The sequence below is a fragment of the Phaethon aethereus genome (genome assembly GCF_964289735.1).
Source record: "Phaethon aethereus genome assembly, chromosome: 15".
In the NCBI taxonomy this organism is placed as follows: domain Eukaryota; kingdom Metazoa; phylum Chordata; class Aves; order Phaethontiformes; family Phaethontidae; genus Phaethon; species Phaethon aethereus.
The window spans coordinates 2,350,075-2,374,274 of record NC_138591.1 but is presented as its reverse complement, the minus strand read 5'-3'; the positions used below and the strand labels follow the sequence as shown (position 1 = coordinate 2,374,274).

General features: G+C 45.6%; 1 protein-coding gene across 1 annotated transcript in view; it reads left to right on the top strand.

Annotated features, from left to right (window-relative positions):
* LMF1 (lipase maturation factor 1) overlaps window positions 1-24,200 on the top strand; it is a gene marked incomplete at both ends in the record, with an annotated part of 205,120 nt that overhangs the window by 17,969 nt on the left and 162,951 nt on the right. Inside the window, one exon of the mRNA XM_082006549.1 lies at window positions 6,836-6,846. Within this exon, the coding sequence (XP_081862675.1) occupies window positions 6,836-6,846 (11 nt within the window). The remainder of the gene's footprint in view (window positions 1-6,835; window positions 6,847-24,200) is intronic.

Genomic DNA, 24,200 nt, shown 5'->3' with positions numbered 1-24,200 from the left:
AGCCAGAGATCTAAAAAAAATTAATTCACCATATGTAGAAGAGATTGTGTATTTGTCTACAGTAGAAAACAGTATTGTGGCGAGGGTCCCCTTACGGTGCGTGCAGGGGCGACAGCGTTACGTCGTGCGGCAGCGTGTCCCGGGTGCTGCCTGGTGCCGCTCCCCTGAGCACCCCATTGCCAGCCAGCTCCTCCCGCGCCAGCGCGTGCTCCCTCTGTTAAATGTGCGCTGTGGAATTGCCCTCTGAGTCCCATTCACAACCTTTTATCAAGTTAATCCTTTAATCAAGTAATAGCTTCTGTCTAAATGTCAGAGCTGTTACCTGTGTCTAGCATTAGGAAAGCATAGAAAAGCAGTGGTGTGTGTCTGCTGCTGCAGAAAGCCTGAAAAAATGACTTAGCATTGTCGAGCGCAATGCTTTGATAGCAGAGCGAATGTCAACAAAAGGCACGTAGCAATATTCGTTCACCTCCTTCCTGCTTCCGCTGCCCCTAACGTGATTTCATGAGACGACCACATTAAAACATCGGCAGCAGTTGGGGTGGGATATGGGGTAGAGCCGTCGCACGGGGCGTGGTGTGTACCCTATGGACAGTTAATAACACGCCGCTGTTGCCTTTGCACAAACTGTCTCTAGCTTCCAATCACTTCTGCAAATCACAACCGATGAGAAAATGAGAGCAAAGAAATTATCAGAAGATTATATGGTTAGTGGCGTGGCTGTGCAGGGTCTGATGTACCACAGGCCTTTGCCAGAGACCGAGACAAATGTTTTTTAATTGCTTATTATCTGGCACATCCAATTGCCAGCTGTATCCAGTGTGTAGACTTGGGTATTGATTCCACAGCTGAAAGGTTTAGGAAAAGAATGAATAATGGGTGTTTTTTCTGGGTTTTTTTTGTTTTTGTTTTTAAACTGTAACTTGCCAAATAGCTTCATGCGCCCAGTCTGGTCCAGCACGTTCATGTTGTTTAACTCATCTAACTTCTCAAACAGCTGTGGTTGGAAAGAATGTTAATACAGTGATTGGTACAGCCGAAAAGCAATCAGGGGTTAGGGAAGGATCCAAGCCGTGGTGGGATCTGTGTTTACTAACTTCCCTAAGGGTCGTAATCCAGAAATTTATTCTTGAGAGCAGCGTTTGCTACCAGTGGTGCCGGCTCATCCCTGGGCTGGGGTTACTCTGCAACCAGAGCTGTTTGCAGGGCTGAGCCATGTTGCTGGAGAAATGTTCCAGGTCTGTCTGGGTAAACAGCAGCTCTGTCCGGGAGAAGGGGAGGCAAACGACTGGAAAAACAAGCAAGCTCTCTTGGGGAAAGGGTCTGGGGTAGAAAGTAGGTGGAAACTTGCATTAGAATAACTCATGTCTTTGTGAATTTAGTGTAGAAGAAATGACCATGCTTTTACTGAAACCCGTAGCCTTGCTACAGACCTCTTCATTTAATGGGGAACCACACTTAGTTTGTAGAATGGTTGACAGTGGGGGACCAACCTTTGGAGAGAGCTTAATTAATGCAATAAAATTATTATTAAATTATTATTATTTTTTTTAAAAATCAAGGAATGGAATTACTGAAATGCAGTTTTCCTGGGATTTTACCTGCCAGCATGCTGGCAGCAGAAATACAAAACCTTTCTGCTGCTGGTCCTGAAAAAGCAGGATTGCAGCACTCATTTTGTGCAGCCTCCCCGTGCACGCTCGTGCACCAAAACATCGCAGTGGGACTGACCTCCTGTTCTACGGTGTGAACGTGTTCAAGCTGATGCTAACCATCGTGTTTTCCATCAGTGTCCATTTCCACTTGCTGTGCACATGCTTTTGTTCAAATTTGTTTCTGCTTAGGGAAATGCAGCGGTTTCGGCAGGTCGGGCAGCCTGGCATGGCTCCTGCCAGGCTCCGGCAGGGCGGAGGAGCTGCGGTGCTGCTGCGGTTGCCTTCAGGCTGCCGGCTCCCATTCTCACCTTTCCTGCCTTGGACTCGCCGTCTGGCTTAAGGAGTGGCTCAGAGCAGGATTCCCAAGGCTGCCATCTCGGCATCTGGTTTTGCCACTGGAAGGATTTAACCAAAGCGGACTTCACTTGAGTTTGGCAAATTCTGCAGCTGCGTAAGCCTGGGCTCGTAATAACTTCTAGCTTTGAAAATGAGCACGGACAGAACAGTTGGCGAGTGCCAGGGCTTAGTTGGGTAATTCACATTTGGTCTCTTAACCAAGCCTGGTCCCCTGCCGTGCAAGGGGAAAATAAAGTGGTGCTTCGATGGCTTGCCACGTGGGAGCTGCCGCTTGCTCAGTCACGGGGAGAGCCGTGCGGCAGTGCCCGACCATGTCGTGGCTGTGCGGGATGGGGCATGGGTGTGAGCACCCGGCGCTGCTCCAGGAGGGCGGCCGTCCCATTCCTCATCCACTGGTTCACTCCAGCTCTGCTCAGGCATCTCTCCCAGCACCATGTGCAAACCGAGGAGTAAACCTCATCCTCGAGCGCTCTTTTTTTTAATGTTATCCCTGTTCCTTCCATTTAAATGTGGATGTTGTAATTACAGAGCGCAGAATCCCAGTTTTTAGAGATCTGTGACCACAATAAAGTGAATCCAGAAACCAGACGAGTGGTTTCATTTACTACCATTCTAGCTTATTTCCTCCCCCCATAACCGCTGTGCAATACTAAAGGCTTGGCAGCAACTGAAACCAGCTGTCAAAAATGTTTCTTACCCCCACACTTTCAAGTTAATGATGTTCTGAAATTAATGGTGCACTAGACTAATTCTGTCATCTCATTTTGATGGACTGTCAGTCTCTTGCAAGTTACATTTGCCAACTGGCTGCTTTGTTTTGAGCCAAGGAAGTGGATCTCCAGGTGCCAGGTTCTGTATGTGTACGTATACACACACGTATACACATTGAAAAGATGTTGGTTTTTGTCCTGAAGCGTTTACAGCTTTAATTTTGTTGGTATATTGTGGTTCACCAAACAAGTTTTCCAGGCACGTAAACCAGTAACTTTTAGGAATGTCATGTGCAAGACAGCAGTGGATGAGGTTTTCCACTTCTCGGAGCTGGGGAGGTGTCAGCCAGCATCTCGCGTCTGGTTGTCGCACTGCGCTGGAAGCGGCTACGGCCCCACGCCGGGCAGAGAAGAGGCACAAGCCTCGGTGGTGGTGCAGAAAGTGGCCTGTTGTGATGAAAAGCAGAAGAAGCTGAGTTTGATCAGTCGAGAGAAAGGAAAACTGGGAAAGGAGAAGGATCTTCAAGCACGTGAAAGCAGCAGAGAGGATGAAATTAGCTGTTCTCCGTGGTCTCGGTCTCCATGTGGACAGGACAAGAAGCGGTTGGTCTACACGGTGGAAAGGAAGCTAGAGGTTAGGCATAAGGAAAAGCCTTGTAAATGTACGCATGGAGGAACACTGGGCTGACTCTCTGGAGAGGGAGGTGGAGTGTGCATCGCCGCTTAGACAGGTATCTGTCAGAGGTGATTCTCACACAGTCAGTCCTGTCTTGGGGTAGGTGGATTTCCTACATTTTCTATACTTCCATGGCTTAGCCCTTTTTTTCTCCCCTAATGCAATGCCTGGATTTATGGCAGGCAGCTTTCCCCATTACTGAAATTTTGGAAGTTCTTCGCTCTGCCAGTTGTGTGTCCCTTTGATTGCCCACTGCGGTCTGAGGCTGCTGCTCTCTCCTGGGGACATGGTCCCCTGCATCCTCCGCTCCCCACCTGGCTACTGGAGGGAAGACCAGGGCAGGTGATGTGTCACATTTCCACCCTTCGCAGGGAAGGGATCCCTCACAGTGTTTCCGTTGTGGAGAGGTGCTGCTGTGGAAACCTTGTTACGGAAGATTTTGGAGCCATATCCTGATGGAGAATAGAAAATGTGTCTGTACTACCCAAATACCTTTTCTCCCATCCTAAGTACACAGACCAGAGAATGAGAGGTTCATAATGGAGATGAAAGTTGACATCTGGGTTCACTTTCCGTAGAGGATGTTCTCCATGGAGAACAGTGAGAGAAGCTGTTAACACCAGCTGCAGATTAGGGATGCAGCAGGGAATTATCCTGCTTGTGGAAATCAGTTTAGCTGGAAAGCTCTTGTGATGGTGGGAACTGCTGGGATGTGAATGGTGGGTAGGGCTGTTTTTTGGGGTTTTTTTGATTATAAATACAGATGTATTTTCCTAGTAAGCATCAATATACGTAAAGGTAAGAGTTCTATGTTCTGATACTGTTTCTTAATAGACTCTAGAATTTTGTCATGTTTTACAGACTTATAAGAGGAGTCCCTGTCCCAGACAACTCTCACATTAAATAATTTGTGTAGCTATGGGGTAGGTGAGCGGAGAAGGAATGTAAGTTTGTTGGGCAAGTCTGGCCGATCTGCTTTTCCTCCTCCTTGAGCAAATACAAACCATCATCCCGCATGCTTTCCATGCACTAAAAAAAGATGTTATACAGAGAAGGCGGTGTTTTCGGCTGGGTTGGTTTGAGAGCTCCCCGTTCGTTTGCACAGTGGTGCCTGCGCGTGGTTTGGAGACGTGGGAAGCTCTTGCAGAACCGTGTCTTCAAACCCAGCTCGGCTCCACGCTGCCTCTGCCGTGGGCACTGACGGTGGCAAGCATTTTCATCAGGAGTGATATAATTTGATCTAGGTTAAACTACATTTTTTGCTTTCCAGGAATATACTTGAGCTAAAATTAACCAGCATGACAGTGTGGTGAAAACAATGTAACTCAAATATCTGGTGATGTTTATGATTCCCAGCTGATACTTACAGTCTTTCTAAGTATGAGGTGAAGTTTGCCTCTAATGACAAATCATGGCTAATTACAATGTTTCTCCAACCAGAAAACAGAAATGGCATCACGTTTTAATTTGATTTAGAAGATTCGAATGGAATATACTTTTAATTTTCAAAATTTCTGGTTTTGACAATGTGCAGATCAAAAGTTACTCTGTTGAAATTTGCCAAAAAAACCCAAACCCGCAAAATCAAATCCATGTTTTTACTCATCATTAACTGTCGGTAGTGTTTCAAATGCCAAGGCAGGCAGTAGGAAAAAAAAAAATCAATTTTTTTAATAAACACTTCTGGTTACTCCATATAAGCAAGGAAGAGGACCTTGGAGAGGAAACATGGTAATTAGGTTCCAAACTACAACCTGAAGTCTGCAGGAATTGGGTACCTGCCTGTTTGTACCTATTTAAAAAAAAAAAAATTCCCTGCAAGAAGCCCTGCTGCTTTTATGTATTTGGAGTGGGCCATTTGGTTTGGGTTCCTGGGCATTTGTATCACAGGCTTCTTCACAGAAATAAATTCACAAGTGTTTGCCTGTCATCACATGACAAGTTATGGAGCCTAGATTGATGTAATCAGCAACAGACACACGTCAGAAAACTTAATGTGGTTCAGAAGAATACAATATTTTATTAATTCCTCATTTTGTGTGTGTCTGTGTGTATGTGTTTTAAATGAGCCTCAGGGGGTTCTTAGCTTCTGCCAAGAAATAAGAATAATTCGTACAAGTTTGTGTTTAACTGCACCACAACTGTGGTGGAGAATACGAAGTTAGGTTGCCCTTAATGACAGATATCTTTATAAAGAGCCACTTTTATTAAGAAAATTAAAACTTATTGTGCCTTTTAAAGTTATTGCTTTCTAGATGTCAGTAGCCCTGCATGAAATTGTTGTTAAATATGTAGGAAAATATTTAGGTTGACGGATTTTAGAACTATTCAGACTATATGTCTGCGAGTAGAAAATTTGCACACCTATTCAGGACACTGTCAGTAAGAGCAAATCTTTCTGAAAATCTTTAAAAGCCTGGGATTTTTTTGTTTGTTTGTTTGTTTTGGGGTTCTGTGTTTTGGTGGTTTTGGGGGTTTTTTGTTAGTGTAATGCAATATGCTGCAGATACAAATAATAAAGCCCTGACGTGGGATTGAAGCCATAATGGGAGTAAATACAAGCTGTCTGTTGAAGAACAGCGTCTTAAAACTTATTAACCTTTGGGTTTTACTCTTAATCGGAACCGGTAATCTTACAGAAAATCACTATGTTGTAGCTAAGGCTAACTGTAATTCCAGTGAGTTAAATGATGCACCGGAGTGTGATGAAAATTTACGTGGAAGTGGTACAGTAAGTGCGTATCACTGTTCCTGAGAGAGCGAGGATTGGTGAGCAGCTCGTACACAGCACTCGGCTAGCAGACGGCACGGTGCTGGACTTCTCGGTCTTAAAAGTGAGAAAAACCCAGTGAACAGTTTACCAGCGAGAAGTAACTTCTTGTTTTTCAGTGTTGTGAGCTTCATCAGAGCAGAAGCTTGCATTCGGCTTTGTGTTTTTAACAACTTCAGTTGTTGCCTTCTGCCTGGGAAGTGCTTAGCATGCCTTGGAAACCATAAACGAATAACCGTGCAGTGGAACCTGGTTAAGCTGCACGAGCAACTAGACTGCTCGCTCAGGGTTGTTTCTTGGGTCAGAGGGAAGGTGAAGAGCAGCCCATGGTGAAGCCCAGTATCTGTTGTGATTTGCGACTGTGCTGTCTCTTCTGGGTATGCTGCTTAAGCATCTTTATTGAAAGAAGGGTGGCCAGTTGCTCAGAGTGCTAAATAACAGCTTAATTTGCCCAGAAATGAGGGAATGTGCTCTTCTTGCATTTCCAGGTAGCAGCAATTTACCATTTATTGCCTGAGAGTTGCATGCTACATGGTTCAGGCATGCTTCCCTACTCCTTGACGGAGTGAAATGTGTGAAGTTTGAAAGAAAACTGTGAGACATAGGTTCCTACAATTGATCAACCGAGTTTTTAATTTTTTTGCTTTTTCTTCATTTTGTTTTGCAGGTATTCCTTTGGTAAGTGAATAAAAGTGAGAAAAAATCTGCAGTTATAATTTATTCGTTCATTTGTGGGTATGTAGCTTTTACATTACTCTAGCTTGCTTTCTCTATCTATCTCTGTCAAATGTTTAAATGACAATTGTCTCTATTCTCTGCCTTTCACTGAATTTTTTTCTGCCTGTATGCCATTAAGGAAAGGAAAACTGGTGTAAATTCTGTATATTGAGGTTGAAGGAGACTTGGTGGAAGGGTTGTGTAAGCACCAACAGCATCATTTGGAGGGTGACATTAAAGACTAGTAGTTAAATAAGCCTGAGGCAACCAAGTGAAGCGAGGTCTGAAGGACATCCCCTGGGAGGGAACGTGTTCTTCCTGAATTCCAATTCCTTTTCCACTGGTGATTTGTATGAGCGTCAAGAACCTCTTACTCATCTCACCTGCTTTCCCACTGGTGTGTGGTGCAGATACTACTTCCCTGGAGGTCTGGAATGTAGATTCATGCTTTGCACAGGTTGGATTTTTTTCAACATTAAGTATTCCAACCCACAGCTGGAGTCTAAACAGAAAGTTAGAAATCCCAGTAGAAAACCTGGTTTTCTCTGTGGAAATACTAGGAAAACTGCTAGTGTACTTCTGATTTTTACTGGGACGTACTGCCATGGCGTAATGTCTTAAAACAGCCTATTTGGCCATGGCTTCTCATCCTGTCAGCCTGGTGCTCATGATGTTGGATGGGTGAGTGGAGAAGGGTGCTTCACCACTGTGTGGATGAAAAGGGAATTCGCATTGCCAAGTTGTCACTAGCCAGTCACAAATAGAAATTTGGTTAGTCTAATATAAGGCACAAGAATAGTTAAAAGTCCCTTTGTGTATTATGGAGGCTTGCGAAAGAAATGACCGAGCATGTCTCCCCCTTCTCCATCAGGGAATTGCATCTGTCTCCTTGTTTACTAATTGATTGTTTTAATCAGTTGTAAGTGAATGAAATGGTTTAGTGTATGTGGGGTCATTGAGATGGTGCTTCACCAAGTGGAGAAGCGGAGGAGTATGGAGAATTGTTTCCACTCCTGGGTGGCTTAGATAATACTTTCACATTGGATGTGGGTATTTTAACCAGCTGGACTTTACAGTATGAATCCAGACTTTTGTTGGGTTAGTGAGGAAACCCATCTTAGCTTTAACTTGAGTTACTCATCTTCCATATGTGTTTTCCACGCTCACTGATGGTTGTAGAAAAAACGCTTTTCGCCAGCGGTGTGTTATCTTTCTTTGGCCTTTCTTTATGTCCCGACTGGATAGCCACCCTATGAGGATTACTGAAGTCCTTTGTACGCAGTAGGGTCTCTCCCCTCCTTGTTTTTGGCTTAAGGGCTACTTCTGAGTAAGATGAATGAGATGTAAATCTTGAGTTACTTTTGTTAGAATACAGGAAAACCACAATATTTTTGTTATAATATAGCTGAAACAACAACATTGTCATCCATTGCTGTAGAAGTACATTAAATATTGCTGAGCTCTGGAAGCCTTATTCTTTGGTAGCATCTACTTCAAAGCAAGATCTTAAAAATAAAAAAACAAAACAAAAAAAAATTCCTGGAGAGATCTTTGTAAATGCTGACTGTTTCCTATTCCCCTCCAGGAAGTGTGCTTTTTTTGATACATCTTAGGATGGATTTTGGTAGCCTCTATTAAAACTGCAGGCTGTCCCTATGAATTTTAAAGAACTCCAGAGTCTGGAAATAACAAGAAGCTGTTAGGCCAAATGGGATCAACTGGTATTGCCACAGGTTTTGCTCTTTGCTCTTACTCCTGTCAGGTAACAGTTATTAAAAACACTCCTCACTTCAGGGAATGAACAGCGAAACAGCCACGCAAGAGCTTTCACTGTGCAAAGCACCGGCCGTGTTGGACTATTTGTCTTTGGAAGGTGAAGAGGTGCTCTGCAACGCAAATCCTGGAGCAGGCGTCAGCCTGAGGGTTAGCGCTGTTCTGAAATGAGCCAAGCTGTAATAACTTCTCGGCTTTATTTACTGTTATTCGGGTATAAACTTGGCTTTAGATGTAGCGTGGCGTGTTTCAGTGAGCACACAGCAGTTTTGCATCGGGTTCCTCCCCGTGGGTAGGCGCAGCTCAGGCGTGCGAGGTTCCCTGCCAGCAGACCGGAGCGCCCAACTTGATGACCCCTTTTCCTCCCAGTTTTTGGCAGTGCAGTGCTCTGGTTGCGGAGCGTGGACTGTACTCTGGTGGGACTGCTGGTTGGCTGGAGTACACTGCATTGCTTTGGTCTTGCTGAGCTGAGCTGAGGCTGCCGGGAGTTTTGGGGATGGATGGATGGATGGATGGATGGATGGATGGATGGATGGATGGATGGATGGATGGATGGAGGTGCTGCCTGTCCTCGGTGGACCACACCTGCAGGACCAGCAGCCAGGCTGCTCCTGGAGATCTAAGCTTCTGTGGCAACTTCATCCTCAGCCTAAGTCTCCTCTTTGAGCTTTTCTGTTCCAAGGGCTTTCCTCCAGGGCCCTCTCTGTTCAAGCCCCTTTCTAGGTGCCTCGGTGACCTGTGCATGCCACCATGAGCCAGCTGGCCTCGCTCAGCACCCTTGGTCCTGGCTTGTCTCCAGAAATGGCAGGTCTCCGTCTCTTTGAAGGTTACAGCTGTGGTGCTGGGACTGGAAAGAACCAGCAAGATAACTTGTTATTTTATCCTTCTTTAAAATTAAGGACATCTTTTCTCCTGGCTTAGAATGAGACCAAAGCTGCTTCAACAAATTTGTGGCGTTGACAGCTTTGCTGTTTCTGACCCTTTCTGAGCAAGGGTGTGCTCTCCTGGAGCAGTAGCTCCTGATGGTGCTTCTGTCTGAGATACCCCCAAGGACTTTTTTTCCCCCAGTAGAGGCCTGATTTAAAACAAGGATTTATTATCTGGTTTCTAACAGAGGCTTTGAAAAATACAGTGCTCTTTTACAGGCTTTCTTGTCCTCTTCTGTTCTGCCGCCTTATTGTGTTAAGTAGCCCCAGATATTCAGCAGACTGTTTGACAGCCCTAGGTATGTCCTGATATACTGGTCGAATGAGATACCACTGGGGAGCTAAGCAGAGCTGCAGAAAAGCTGCAAAGATTGCGTGAAATGTAATGGATAGCCACCTCTCTCGGTAGAGTGAAAATCCAGGTGTGGTGTGGGAAAATGATGCAACTGTCAGGGAGATTCTGACTCCAGATCGTCATCTCCACGGCCGTCAGATACCTCTTGGAGCAGCAATCTGGATTCTCAGCAAGGAACACGCAGAAAAGACAGAAATGTGTCTGTTTACCTTTTGGCTATCAATGGGATCATTAAACAGAAAGAATTGAGAAGCAGCTGATCTTATTTGATTCTTGATGCACAAAAGTGTCCTATTTGGAGCCAAAGCAAATGTTTCCTTGGGGATTGTTCCAGCGAGCCTTGCTTCTGCACTCTTGCAGGCCAACTGTATGGCTAGAATTAGAAGCATATTTTAAAAGTAAGAGCTTTTTTTGCTTTTACAGTAAACTTTCTTGTTAATTTTGGTATGGAGAGAAGACAATCACTGAAGGTTGAATTAAAGTCCTAGTTTTCTTCTATTATCTGTAAACATGGAATAAGCAAATAATTTAGTTCCTACCCATGCCTGCTGCCAAATTTTGTATTGCATCTATTATCTCAGAATTTAAGATGAAATGTGTTTTGATTAGAAGTAGAATAAAAAGTTGAGAGCCAAGTGTATGTAATTCTCCATTACTTGTTAAATCCTCACTCTTTACTTCAATGCAAATTGTTCCAAGGAGGATTTTCTTTTAAAAGGTCTTCAGGGATCTTGAATTTTAGATGTGCATTGACATAAAATGAAATGTTAGAGTGCACAGCTGGGGTTCTGGCTTTTGCTGTACAAGATTGAGATGTTTCTCCTCTGTGAGCGCATGCTTCCAAGGAAGGGGTGAAGTTTTCATATTAGTTGCACTACACCAGTGAGCAGTGGTCACCGAAGAAAATGAGAGTAAGTTGAAAAGGCAAAGGTCAAACTTCACTAGTGCAGGCCCAAGGCTTAGTTGAAAAGCGTACTGAGACGGGGATGCGTGGGCTGAACTGTGCCCAGAGCTAAACCCGCTGGTTCCTGCAGACCCATATGCAGCGTCTGCGTGGTGGGTGTGAGGTTGCTCGAGTGCAAGAGAATTCACTGGCAGAGGTTTGCTTTTTCGCCTGGTGGCACGTTAGTATCCTGCTAGCACCCGGTGGTACGTGGTGCTGCGGTAGCTTGCTGTACAGACGGCACGTGGGAGAGCCACTGGCAGCGGGACGTGGAGGATGGGTTGGTCTGTGTTATTCCCGGAGAACTTTGTTCTGTTCGCAGCAGGAGACTGTGGAGCTGCGGCGCGCGCGTCCCAGCAAGCCCCTGGGAATCGCTGCGGAGTTGAACACCCAGATGGCCATAGGCTGCTATTTATTCCTCCTCCTCCCATGCTGAGATGGGAGGGACGGGGGCTGCTTACCGACTGTTCCTGTTCCTGGCTAATATTGTGATCTGCTGTTCCTATTTCTCGTGTAAGAGTGGGAAACTTTTCTCTCTGTCTTATTAAATCTATTTTTCAAGCTGTCACTTAACCAGGTCTAGTGACAGAGTCGGATGTTTATGTGGCCCTGGACACTTGAACTCTGGTGTTTTCAATCACAACAGCACCTTTTGCCAGCCGTTGTGAATTAAATACTCCTCGTGACCTTTTACCCTCGCCGCTCTTAAATTCATGCTTTAAAAACAGCTTAATGAGGGGTTTACTGGCCCAATTGGAAGTTTTTATTAAAACCTATTAGTGTGCTAGAGTAGCCTGCCTGAAGGAAACGATTAGCCCAAAGCAACGAAACTCGGAGCTGGCCCCTAGCCACACCAGGTTTTCTCTAAACTGTTTCCAGACCCACGTTAACCCTAACACTGCAGCTTGCATGGTATTCATATCCTCTGCTTTAATTTATAGCTTGTCTGATTCTCTCCCCAGCCTTTCTCCATGTTCACGAAAGCATTTTGTTTTAATGTAATTAGACCTGCATTAAAGGGCAACATGCCTTAATTCAGGCCTGACTCATTTGAGAACCTCAATTAAGTGGAATTGTTCCCCCAAAGTCCTCTGTTGATGCCACCTGGGGAAGGAGATGCCCTTTGGACAAGGTGTGGAGCCCACTTGGACAAAGCTGTGATGGTCCCAGGGTCCTCCTTTCCATGAGGAGCATCCCAGCATCAAGTTGGTGATGCAGCTGCATTGGTGGAACACCCCGGGGTTTGAAATGAAGCTGTGTTATCTGGAGGACACAGACCTCGGAATAACATGCGGGAGCTGGAGGGTGGAAATCCCCACTGGCTTCTGCCGCTAACTTCCAATTGGATCTTAGCTTGTTTGCTCAAAGTCTGTGTTTCATATTCAAAATTGGGCCAGTGGTTCCTGCCTATCTTAAAAATGACCTTTACAATGCTACTGAAGCCCTGTAGCCATTATCTGTGTGTTCCTGTGCTCATGTCTCCATGCAGCTGTGAAAAGCGGGCCAGAGCTCCTACTTGTTAAGAAAATGGCTGTAGCAAGTCCCATGCCCCAGAAGTGCTGAGCAACTGTCAACTTTGTACGTATTCCCTCCCCATCCATGCGCCTGGCTGCTTGTCCAGGCTTCCTGCAGTGTCTCCTTCTGAAACCTGAAACCATGAGGTCTTTGGAGAAGGGGCTTCCAGTTCTTTTTTATTTTATATATATATATATGTGTGTGTGTGTGTGTGTGTGTCTATATAGATTTGGTACAGTAGCTTGCCTGTTTGTAGATGTCTGCAACTACTGAACTGAAGGCATGGAATAACACAAAACTTGTATTTCATGTTTTGCTGGTGGTGTTCTTCATTGTCTGGCTGCCAAAACGACTGTCGATGTGTTAATTGTACATCCCCAAAGTAACAGTACATCACCCAGGGAGTCACTGCTGTACGTATTGAATTCACTTGTCAGGCTTTGTGTTTTTCTTTGCTAACCTATAGTCAGAGAAGGTAAGCTGAAGAGTGAGACATGGACTCTCTCTCGCTTACAAGACCTTGTTTTAGCCTGGAAAGCAGCCAGATTCCCCTATAGTAAGACTACAGACAGTAAATATCAAAATTAATATGAAAAAAAAAAACAAAACAGGGAGTTGCCAGTGTACTATCTAGGCTGCTGTTTAACTAACAAAGGTTTAGGCTCTGGGATAAATTTTGAGCATCATAAAGCATAAACAAAGCACAAAACATGTGGTCCCTCTCCACACGATGCATTTCGCAAGTGTCACCTCCCATCTTTATTTTTACTGGCATATGGATGCACCAACCTTGGGAGGTACCTTTTAAAAAGAATGTTTAAGGAAAAATCTGCCATTAAAGTTATTACTGTAAAGTAGTGCCTTTGATTGCGGCAATTATGCAAATGATTTTAAGGGATAAAATACTTCTTAACAAGGACTGATGTAAATGGTGGTGCTGGAATGAGTGCATAACTTCTTCAAACAAGATCTTTCCATGCAAGTAATTTTCTTTCAGCTGTTTGCCATGTTGCCTGGATGTCGACCTGTGTAACCGATGACCGGCCTGCGGATGTGATTTTATTTTCTCTTAATACAGGAATGTAAGTGGGTGGAATGGGAACGCTGGTCTTGCAGAAACTGGGAAACCCTTTCCCTAAGCAAATTGTTTCTCCACAGCTCTTGTGACTGACTTTTGTCCTAGCCTTAATAAAACGGAAACAAACAAAAATGCTTTTTGCAGGCAGAGATTTTCCTCAGAAAAAGGCGAGTTGGACTGGGTGATTAGCAAGAGTGGAGCTCTCCTTGATTAAGGCTTTTGCTTTAATGCGTTGCCAAAGTTAAGTTAGATGAAATTTCCTCCAATATTAGTTTTAAAGCAGAGAAGTTGGATCCTTGTCTCCCGTAGTTTGGAAAAACATTGACCACAATTAGAAGGCAAGCATATGTTGTTGGTGTGGCTGAGAGACTTATCTCCTATTTCAGCCTGTGGTGCTTAAACTAAGCTTTTAGCTTTTGGTGGAGCAGAAATGCAGTGCTGCACAGTGCATGACATCAGTTATGAGAAGGTTTACTGTTTCAGTTGAAATTATTCCCAAAAAATGGGCAGTCAGTGCCTTGACTTCGGACACAGTCAAGGATGTTCTCCCCATATTATGGATTTGTTGTCGTTGGCCCTCCTGCAGCTGGCATATAGCAGCTTAAAAGCCAAAAGCCTTTTAAAGTCAGTGCAGTGAGCAGTCGTGGAGATACAGCAGCATGGCAGGGTGCCCACACGTGACGTGAGTGCCGTTTGTGCTCTGCGAGGTGGCTGAATTGCTGTGTCCGTTTGAAACCTTAGCATTAGAGGTATGGTGGAACGCAAATGAGCATGTGTGCGCTTTCACTAGTGATGTGTCTAGTCTGCCGGGACACCCGCGTTGTGGGGAGAAAGCTGCAGGAATTAAAGGTAGAACAGCAAAAAAAAAAGTCTCGAAGGTCTGGTGGCGTAGATGTCATGTACGGGTCTTGGGGTGCAGTGAATTACAGGGTATTTTGTTCAGTGTGTGCTTCAAAACCGGGCGCAGCCTGCACACGGATGCAGTAGCCTTTGCCTTTGCCGGCAGTGGCGATGGGCAGCCCCCTTGGCCGGTCGGCGTTGGACGTACAGGCGAGCGCCGCGTCCCTGGCGAGAGCGTGGACGCTATTGCGCCGCTCGAGCTGCAGTGCCCAGTTTGGCTGCAGCAGGTGTAATAATTTGCAATTATAACCCTAGTCTCTGGTTTTGCACATCTGTGTGCAAATAGCAAGGGTATTGTATTCAAAGCTTCGTAACCTCTGCATTTTCTCCTGAAATGCGTTCTCTCCTTTTGGGTGCTTTTTCTCCTTTATATGGAAAGGATTTAGTGTGTTTACTGCAACGGTATTAGCATCTGCGTAGATTTTTATCCTTTTAACAAGATGCTAAGGAGAGAAAATTTGTATACATATTTCTTTTAAATCTAAGCATCTTTATACTAGGAGAAAGACAATGCAGGTTGATTAACTTTAATTGCTCTAAGTATCTAAGACTGCACCTCTTCACAGATACACCTGAACAGTTTGGTACTGGCACTGAGTTCGCTTGTGTGCGTTATGAAGCCAGTACTTGTTCTCCTTATCTTACATTAGCGTCTCCGTTATCTGCTATCCTGACCTTACGTTGGATTTGTGTTAAGCCTTTCTGTTAAACTTGTGTCTTTGTGCAGTGTTCCCAGTTGCAGATTCTGTGCAAAAGCAAAAACAAGACTAGGGCTAATAAAAGTGCCAGCTCACTTCCTTTTTTTGGAAAAAAAAAAAAATCTCCTTATAGTATCCTTTTCATAGAAAGGTGTATCTGAACAAAGGCACTGGCTCTGATTGCGCTCAAATTTTTGAGGATTTGACTTACATCTAAACATCCCAGCTTGGACCGATTGCTACTTGTTTGTGTAGAAAAAAAAAGGCGGCATTTCTTTTCCCAAAGAAAAAAAAACTTGTTCCAAACTCACTGTAGGCAAGGGCAATGCTGCCCACCACCTGAAGGCTGCCACCACTTCAGCTTGGGGTTTAGCACTGCCGAATAATGCACAGGGATGGTGCACAGCGTGAGCCGGGGTCACCTGAACACAACAGCCGCCCGCTTGCGGGGGTTTAAGGACCTCAAATGTAAGTACCCAGTTGGAGCGTGGCTGAGGGAGGGCGATTAATTCCCCCGCTCCTTCAGAAAAGCCTGTGGGAATTGTAACGACCCCAGGGATAAGATCCTCCGTTTTGAGCACCGTTGGGAAAAACAGAGCTGCACTGCCCAGCCCTGCTCTGACACTGGGTGTGCTCGGCTTTGGGACCGATTCAGCAGTGAGGAGGGACGGAGAGGAGCGGTGCGGGTGAGCCATCTGCAGAGCTACCATCAGTGTCCCACACCCTTTGGCGGGTGTCCGAAAGGTAACCAGGTGGGCACGGCCGCTCCGACCCTGCTCAGGTTGTTAGCAAGAGGTTGCAGCAGTTGTACTGACTGGTGGGAGTTGTTCCTTCTCCCTCTTTTGGTTATTCCTATTTAATTGCACAAAGGCATGAATTTTCCCTCCGCAAAACTGGAACAAAGTCTTTCAGCAAGGCTAGTCTCGTACAATAGCCACAACGTCGTTCCTGTAAATACTGTGCTATGTGATTATTTCTTCCTTTTGCTCTGTTTTTAAAAACAAAACTCAGAGAACTGTTTCAAACGGGATTTTTTTAAGTGTTTAGGCAATGGCAGAGGACATCAGCTTTATTTTATGTCCTCACCTCATTTATGGGCTAGTGCTGTTTTTTCTGCTTCCGAATAGTACCTTCTTTATGGCCGTAGCACTCGCCTATGTGTTCCTGCGTGTGAAGGATCTTGAGCGTGCTGCTGTGACGGGCAGGAATAATGGCACTCCTTGTCCCTGCAATATTTGCCAGTTGTCATAAATGCCAAGGGTCAGCACAGCCCAGGCACAGTCCATCTACTTGGTCTTACCTTCTAGAAAGCAGTTGGTTCTTGTGATTATGTCTTGCAAGCCAGAAGGCCAACATAAAAGCATAATACACCTCAAAAGTGGGAGCTGGATAGTAAAGTTTTTTCTGATTCTTAGTGAGAAAGACAAGTTGGGGAGAATCCAGTGAAAACAGTGGATTAGCTCCATGACAGTGCTGGCTTCAACAGGCTGACACTTCTCAGCAAGGTGCTGTTTAGATTCATTGTGATATCGCCAGGCTTTTGATGGAAGGAGGGTGGGAGGTGGGCAGAGTTGTCTTCAAGGCATGCTTCGATCAAAAGATCAAGTCTGGCATGGGAGGACAAGTTTCATTTTTATTTTTCTGAAGTTAAGTAAACCTTGATGGGCAGAATAACCCCTGAAGAATAATAATAAAACTGAAGGACATGCAAGGAACTGCTGCTGTTTTTATTTTTCATTAACTACACTGTCATTTCTGATTTATCTGTCTGGTTAACCGTGCAAATGCCCTTTTTCTGACCTGATATACCTCACATAAAAATTTTACGGCAGTAATTTATAGAGGATGATTACAGCTCTGAATGTGACGTTTCGGAGCACAATTCCTCTTGACGATGGTGGGTCTTGTTGGATGTTCCTGAAATACATGGTAGAATTACAAATTAAAGGGTTGAGGTCTGGAGACTTGGCATCTCTGGGCAGCAAAAGGAAGTTGTGTGTGGACCTCTGAGGAAGGTCAGTGAGAGTATGGGCCCTTTTTAAGGAATCCAACTCTATTGGGATGTTTTTCGTCCTTTATTCTGGATTTGATCTGGAGTGTGGAAGTTTGAGTGGAAGTCCATAGATTTTGGATGCTTTCCGTCAGGAATGTTTGATGAACAGAAATGCACTGCAGTTTGGGTCAGGTTAAATGGTCTAGATATTTTGTCTTTTTTAATAAGTCGTAGGATTTAAAAGCAATTTGTCTGGAGAATGATCAGCAGAACTGCACTGTACCCTGAAAGTCTCCGTGCAAAATCCCAGCTGCTCAAATGCAGATTTGGAGGGAGCAGTAACAGCATTGCAGTGGAGATGGCATTTTGGAAGGAGGAAGAACACTGTAGTAATCCAGCCCATTTGTAGCTGGTACAAACTTTCTTTGGCCATGCGTTTAAAAACAGTATTAATCCAGTGACTTGACCAATAAAACAAAGGGCCAGTTTCAGGACATGTATCCTGGCGTGCTCTCATCTATTCTTTTGGTCGTCTTTGTCGTGCTGGGGAGAGGAGGAGTGGTGTGTTTTGTTTTGTTCGGGGTTTTTTTTCCTTCTTTTAAGTCATCTTTTTAAGGGCATTTATTTGACTGTTCAATGCTACTGAGGGCTAAAGAGGTTAATGTATTTATGCTGGCAGAGTCCCTTTTTGAAGCCTGTGTGTTTGTTCACAAGTCTGTATTTTGAAGTTTATTGCATTTTCTGTGTTCTCTCCACACAGAAAGACTGGTAGAAGTACTGGCATTGGGTAATGGAGTGAGAGCCAGAGGTCAAGTTTGATCTTCCTCTAAGCGCGGGACTCCTTGATCTCCCCGGAGCAGGGAACAAGCTGTCACTCTTCACTGTCTTTGCAGAAATTGATGCAAAAGTGAGTGACCACATGAATGGAGCCGTCTATGGATTTCTTCTTAAAGTTCCTTTGTCTAAAAATGTCATTTCCTTGAAATGGAGATTATTTGTGGGAACGCACCGGTAGCTTTCTGGATCAGAAAGATGAAGTCAACAGTTTTGAAATTGTTGAAACTCTTTTTGCCTTGCCATCTTTAAATTAGAAAAAAAAAGCGTGTCACAGTTCAGAGAGGTTTAGTATATAGAAATTTAGACATCAATTGCACTATTAGTGTGTTTGCACATGTGGAAAAATGGAACTGTGCAGCACCTCAAAGCCGAATTAAGATCAAATCTGTAGGCTTAGTAGCAACCAGAAATACTGCATTTCCTTGCCTCTCCCCAGATTTAAATGTGAACAAACTGACTGATTTGTGTGAAGGAAATGTTTAATGACTTAGCATCATTTAAAACCTGTGTCTTTGTAAAGTTAATAGGATTTGACTGCATTCTGGAGCATCATCTGCACTTCAGATTTTGGGTAAAATCATTCCAAGAGCGAATGTGCAGAATTGGACACGACGAGAGGGCGTGCGGAGTGTGCCCTGTGCTGTCGAGCTGTGTTGAGTGGTGGCTCAAAGGTACCGCGTCAAGGAGCTTGGGCCTCGGAGCTGCCAGTTTTCTTACTGGCCCCGAAGCGTCTCGTTTGGCTGGAAGGAATTTACTGCGGCAGTGGGGTTGAAATAGCTTGTGTGTTTTTATATGATTTGTGGCATCTTTGCAGAGAAGTCAAAGCTGATGCATCTGCTTCCTAATGAGCCCCGTGTGCTTCAGCACGCGGAGCAGCGGGATGCCCTTATTTTCTTAAATACCGTAGTAGCGGTTGAGTATTACAGTTTTATGTTATCAGTTTTGGTTTAAGGAGAACGCTACCTAGCCAAATACTTCTGACCGCCTCCTCATTGCATCCACCATGTTCCCTTAAACTCTTAAAAATTTTGATTCATTTATTTGTTTTTAGTCTAGCGAAATAATTTTCTCATGGGTTTCTTTTCCGTTTCTAAACTGGGTGAAACCGCAGTGTTAAGCCGTCCTCTTCCCAGTCGCATATAGGAAGTGAGCGTGAGCCAAGGTACATATTTTATGTTAGTCAAAAGAGATAAGTGTCAGGATTTCAAAGTAAATTCCACCCTGCAATTTCCAGCGCTGAAATCTCTGCTGTACCTTGGCTCCCGTGCCTTGATTCAGAACAGTTGGCGCTTTTATCGCAAGTCTCTTGTATTTTCGTATTCTTTTGTGTGGGGGGTGCCTGCACGCATGTCAAAATTACCTGTCCGAGTCATAGTCCCTCCAGGAAAACCCTTGGATGGCAGGAAAACTGCAGGTGGTGAAGCCGGAGAGGGGGCCGGCCGGGCGGGGAAGAGGAAGGCGTGTGGTGCCGAGCTTTATCGTCTCAGAAGGAGCGAAAGCGGCTCCGGTCTGCACTGAGCGGGCGGCTCATCGCCTGCAGAAGCTGGCCTGTCCCCGGCGGGTCGGACCTGTCGTGGGGAGGGAGGTGAGCCTGGGCCGTGGCCCTGTTTGCTGGGTGCACGTTGACTGCATCTTCCACGTCCTGTTTCCCGTGACGTCAGATGGGGATAAGGCTTTCCCCAAGGGGCTTCCGGGCCTTTATGTAAAGCTGCTGCGTAAGAGCGAGAGAGGTTGCTACTCTGTTAAGGCACGGTGCCTAAAATAACAGTGTTTTAGTAGTGGGATTTTGATTTTTATCCTATGCTTCCAGGCTATTAGGTGATTAAACCACCATTAAAACTGGACTAAACGGCTCAGGGTTTTAGCGGAGCAGGTAGCTGAGGTGTGGAGGTTCGTGAGGTTGCTTCTTGATTTACCATTCATTATGAACATTTATCGGGGAGGAGATCCGGGGTAATTTTCTGTGGTGTTTCGTGTTTGCCTGAGCCCTGCTGGGTCATGTCCGATTCGGCAGCTAACCTCGAGCTCGGCTGGAAGACCTGCGGCATGGAGGCCTTCGCTGCTGCGGGTGGGAAGGATGAGGAATCCCGAGCGGCAGGCTGTGGTTTCAGCCCTGCAGACTGAGCCTCTCCACGAGTATTGCTCAACCTCCCTGGGGCTGGCTCGCGGCTGGCCGGCTCGCTGCGTGGGCAGCCCGGGCTCCGACCCGCCTGCCGAAGCCGGTGCGGGGCTGGCTGCCAGCGGTGGGTGGGAAACGGCCAAGGCAGGAATAGGTCCTGCAGCTCCAGCCTGGTCTGCTGTCCCTTCTGCAGATTCGGGCTTTCTTCCCCCGCGAAGGAGGGGTCGGGGCAAGCACAGAATGGCTGCGCTGGCAGGCAGCGGAGATCTGCCTGGGAGCTGAGCCGTGGTACCCACGGGAAGAGTCGTTCTGCAGTTCTCCAAAAATAGGGTGGCACGTTTGTGTGGGAGAGGTGAAAGGAGAGAGCGGAGATGATCCCCCAAAAACAGTGAGGGGGGGAATAAACAGCCATGCCGTAAATAAGGAGTGAGCAATCTGGGTGCAGGGTAGGGAGGAGACGTCAGGAAGGCTCCTCCGGGGCAAAGGAGCAGTGGGGAAGGGTGAAGGACGCGGGGTAGAAACCGATGGGGAAACAGTTCTTGTCCCTTGTCTGGGATTGCTGTGGTAATGCTGTTATTTTTGAGGAGAGCCGGAGCGCGTGGCGGAGCTCAGTTCCCCCGTGTGATGTCTCTGCTCGGCCTCGCAGCTGCAGGAGGAAGGCTGTCAGCGACGGGAGCGACGGGCCGATGGAGCTGCGGCACAGCCATTTGTTACTGCCAATTGTCACAGCGGCAAATGCTGCCAGGATTTATCTTTTTTTTTTTTTTTTTTTTTTTAATGCTGTTTGGTAAACACGAGGGCCAGATTCCGAGTGTAAATCTGGAATTGTGTCAGTGCAGTTGGATCTGCCCAGCTGTGCTGGATATCTCGCTCGGGGGAAAGCACGGCACAGAGCCGGCGCGCTGGGCTGCGCTCCGCTTGGAGACGCTGAAAAATTACCAGAGGGATGGGGAAGGGCGGCGAGAGGGAAGGAGACGCCGGGGAAGTGTCCAAGGGGATAACGCAGAGCTGTTGCTCTTCCCATCTATTCTGTGCTTTGCTAAGCTTTAAAGTGGCACTTTTTGTCCTCCGTGTTTAGCCGGTACATTTACATGGCTTAGTTCTTAATATGACCTCTTCTGGCTTACTCAACTTTTAAAACAGATGTGTCTGATAGCTGACGGCCAGAGAGAGGAGGAGAAGACTTTAAAGTCACGATTCAGTGCTTTAGGTTCAACACTTCAAATCTGAGCTTCAGAAAATCCAGCGATAGGAATGATGTTTGCATGGAACTGCGTGTGCCTTCATCCCAAGGCTTCAGTGAGAAGTGAAACCCGGTGCCCTGGGCCCGTCTGGGGTTGCCCAGGCAATGCCGGTGCTGAGCAGCCCCAAACGCCAGCAGCGGAGCCCCGACGTCGCCCAGCTCTGCCCACGCAGGCGCCGGCACAGGGCGGCATCGCTCCACACAAATTTCCACGCTCATGCCTATCTGCAGGCAGGGCACGGGGATCTTTGTCCTAAAAGGCTCCGGGATTTCCAGCTGTGTTGGTTGTCGAGCCCTTGGGAGGGGAGTTGGAGGGCTTTCAGCATTAAGAGCTGCCTTGCCTGTGCCCTTGCTGCAGAGTAGGTGAGGTTCAATGTCAAGTGTCATTTGGGCTTTAAAACTTACCCCCGAATACGGGATGAACCAGAGCTCGGAGCAAAGGTAAATCCACATCCTTGGGGGTTTCTCGTGGGCTGCTGGGTCTTGCGACCAGTGCTGCAGGTCCTTCTGTGTTGTGATACAGCACAGCTCTTCGTACAAAATCCTTGCTCACGCTTTGCGGTGTTGTGTCAGCCCTGCAGAGTAGCTCAGACAGTGATTTCATTTATTTATTTATTTTATTTTAAAGAAAGTAGCTTGATGTACATATTTCAGTCTACAGGAATATGGAGAGCTCTGAGATCTGTGCAATGAAAATGGTATTTAGATAGTTAAGCAGGGGAATTTGGCCAAGACTTTCTGGCACAGGGCTTGGACAGTTATAATAATTTATTATAATATTTTCCCATCTGTTTGTTATTATTAAATATGAAGTACTGATGTTGCACAATCTTACCTTTTGGATTTATGTCCAGAAGAAATCGGTGTACATTTTTATTGAGTGCCTTTTAACTCTAACTTATGGTTACGAACAGCATTTTGAACTTCTCCTTTGTGAGTTTGAAGTAAAATTAAAGTAAAAAAAACCTTCTGACACATGCCACTCTTTACAGGTCAGCACTTTCTCTTTGGAAGATTATCCCGTACATGAATGTCTTTCTCAAGTGTTTTATTTCACTCCTAGATCCTGGGCTGCCAGCAGCTTCTTTTCCTGTTTGAGTTGTCCCTGAAAGAAGGTAGCCGGTTTTGCATTTGTGTCCCAGGCCATGCACACACGGAAGGCAAAATACTCTATATTTATGCCAGCACCAGGTATAAAACTGCTGTGAACTTGAAGGCTCACGTGGTTGCCAGAAAACAACTCCTGCTGCTGGACTGCTAATACCCGCTGCCTCGAGCCGGTGCAGCCAGGGCCGGGGGGAGCTGTAGGTACATGCATGGTTTTGTCACACACGCTGCTTTGCGGGGTCCCTGTGATGGAGACAACTCCGCAGGCCAGCAGGCATCTCCAGAAATTCCAGATATTGGCTAAAAACTCCCCTATCTGCAGAGGCATCGGTTGGAAGGGGATCTGGGCTCTTCCTTTGAAACGAAGCGCTCTCTCACTCCTTTCAGTCCAGAGGCTTGCTCTGCTCAGTTCTCTTTATTTCCACATTTCTAGATACTTTAAAAAATGGTTTCTCTCTGATATATGTACTTATCCTGCTGTGTAGTCATTTAGAGTAGGACAGTGTGTCATGCTAAAAAGCTATTAATCTCTTTTAAATGTCTTTCTAGACCAAACCAGCAATACTACGTTGCTTAGGGAGAAGAGTAATTTTTTGTATGAAAGGTTACTGTACTTGGTAACATTTTAAAATTGGCTATTTTATAGAGAAATTATTTTAACAAGTAATGCAAATGCTTTAGAATGGCTTTTGCTTCCCTTACCATGTGTCAAATGATTTTTAAATAAAACATTTTGTCTCCCTTCCATCCAGGGCTTTACTGGTGTGAGCATACCGCAGGCTCAGGTGTATGACAAATCACTGGAGTAAGCAATGCTGGTGTTCGGGCTACCTTCACGCGTGTTTCCAGTTACTGAATTTCAGCCCCCAGCTTTACTGACAAGTTTCCCATTAATGACTGAAAGTTCGCATCAAAGACTGAATGGTTATTTCTGTCAATAAAAAGAATGCATTCTTTGAGCGACTACTTTAGAGGCATTTCCATTCACTTTCAATTTCAGCATTAAACCAGTTGCAGGATGTTTTCCCCTGCTTTGGGGTATTGATAACCATTTGTCTGGAAACTCCCCAAGCGATACCTGCTATTTTGCATTTCCAGGTTGGCTTTACATTGCTGAATGCTTAACGAACTACACGCTCCCTTGCTGGATCGCTCTTTGTTCTGGCGCACACGTGTTTTCAGCCTGAATTAATAACACTGTAGAGTGAGGACAGAAAAGCCAGTGATTAATTCATATGGTTCATTTTATGCACTGAAGTAATTTGGATTTCTTGCAGCGGGGAGAGCAGAGCGGGTGTACGAGGCTTGTGGTATTGGGACATATGTGAATAGCTGTTTAATATCAGTTGTCACTATCCTGTGTGATTTTTTTTTTAATGTGGTTCATTTCAGCGGTTTATATAAAAATGTAAAAAGCTGCTTCTTCAAATTAGAAGCAAAAATTCTAATTATATGCTACAGAATATCCTCGCAAGTGAATTTGATGTCACCACGCATGGGAAACCCACCACCCAGGTTGCCGGCAGCATAACCATGGCTGGCTGCTTCGCGGCGAGGGGTGAAGGAAAATCTTGCTGTACGCTGTGTTATGTTATCGTTAAACCGCTGAATCCTTCCAACTGGCAGCTTCTCAGCAGAATTTGGGGAATGGTAATATTTGTGGGAAAACATGTTTCTTCTCTTCTCCCCTCCCTTCTTTACCAGGAAGGCTTCATGGCGGTTGTGGCTGGGCTGGAGAGGGGGGATCGTTCTGGGGTCCCTGTAGGTAGATGTTCACTGGGATGCCCGACCCCGCGTCTGTCTTTCAGCAAGCCGTGATGCAAGATCC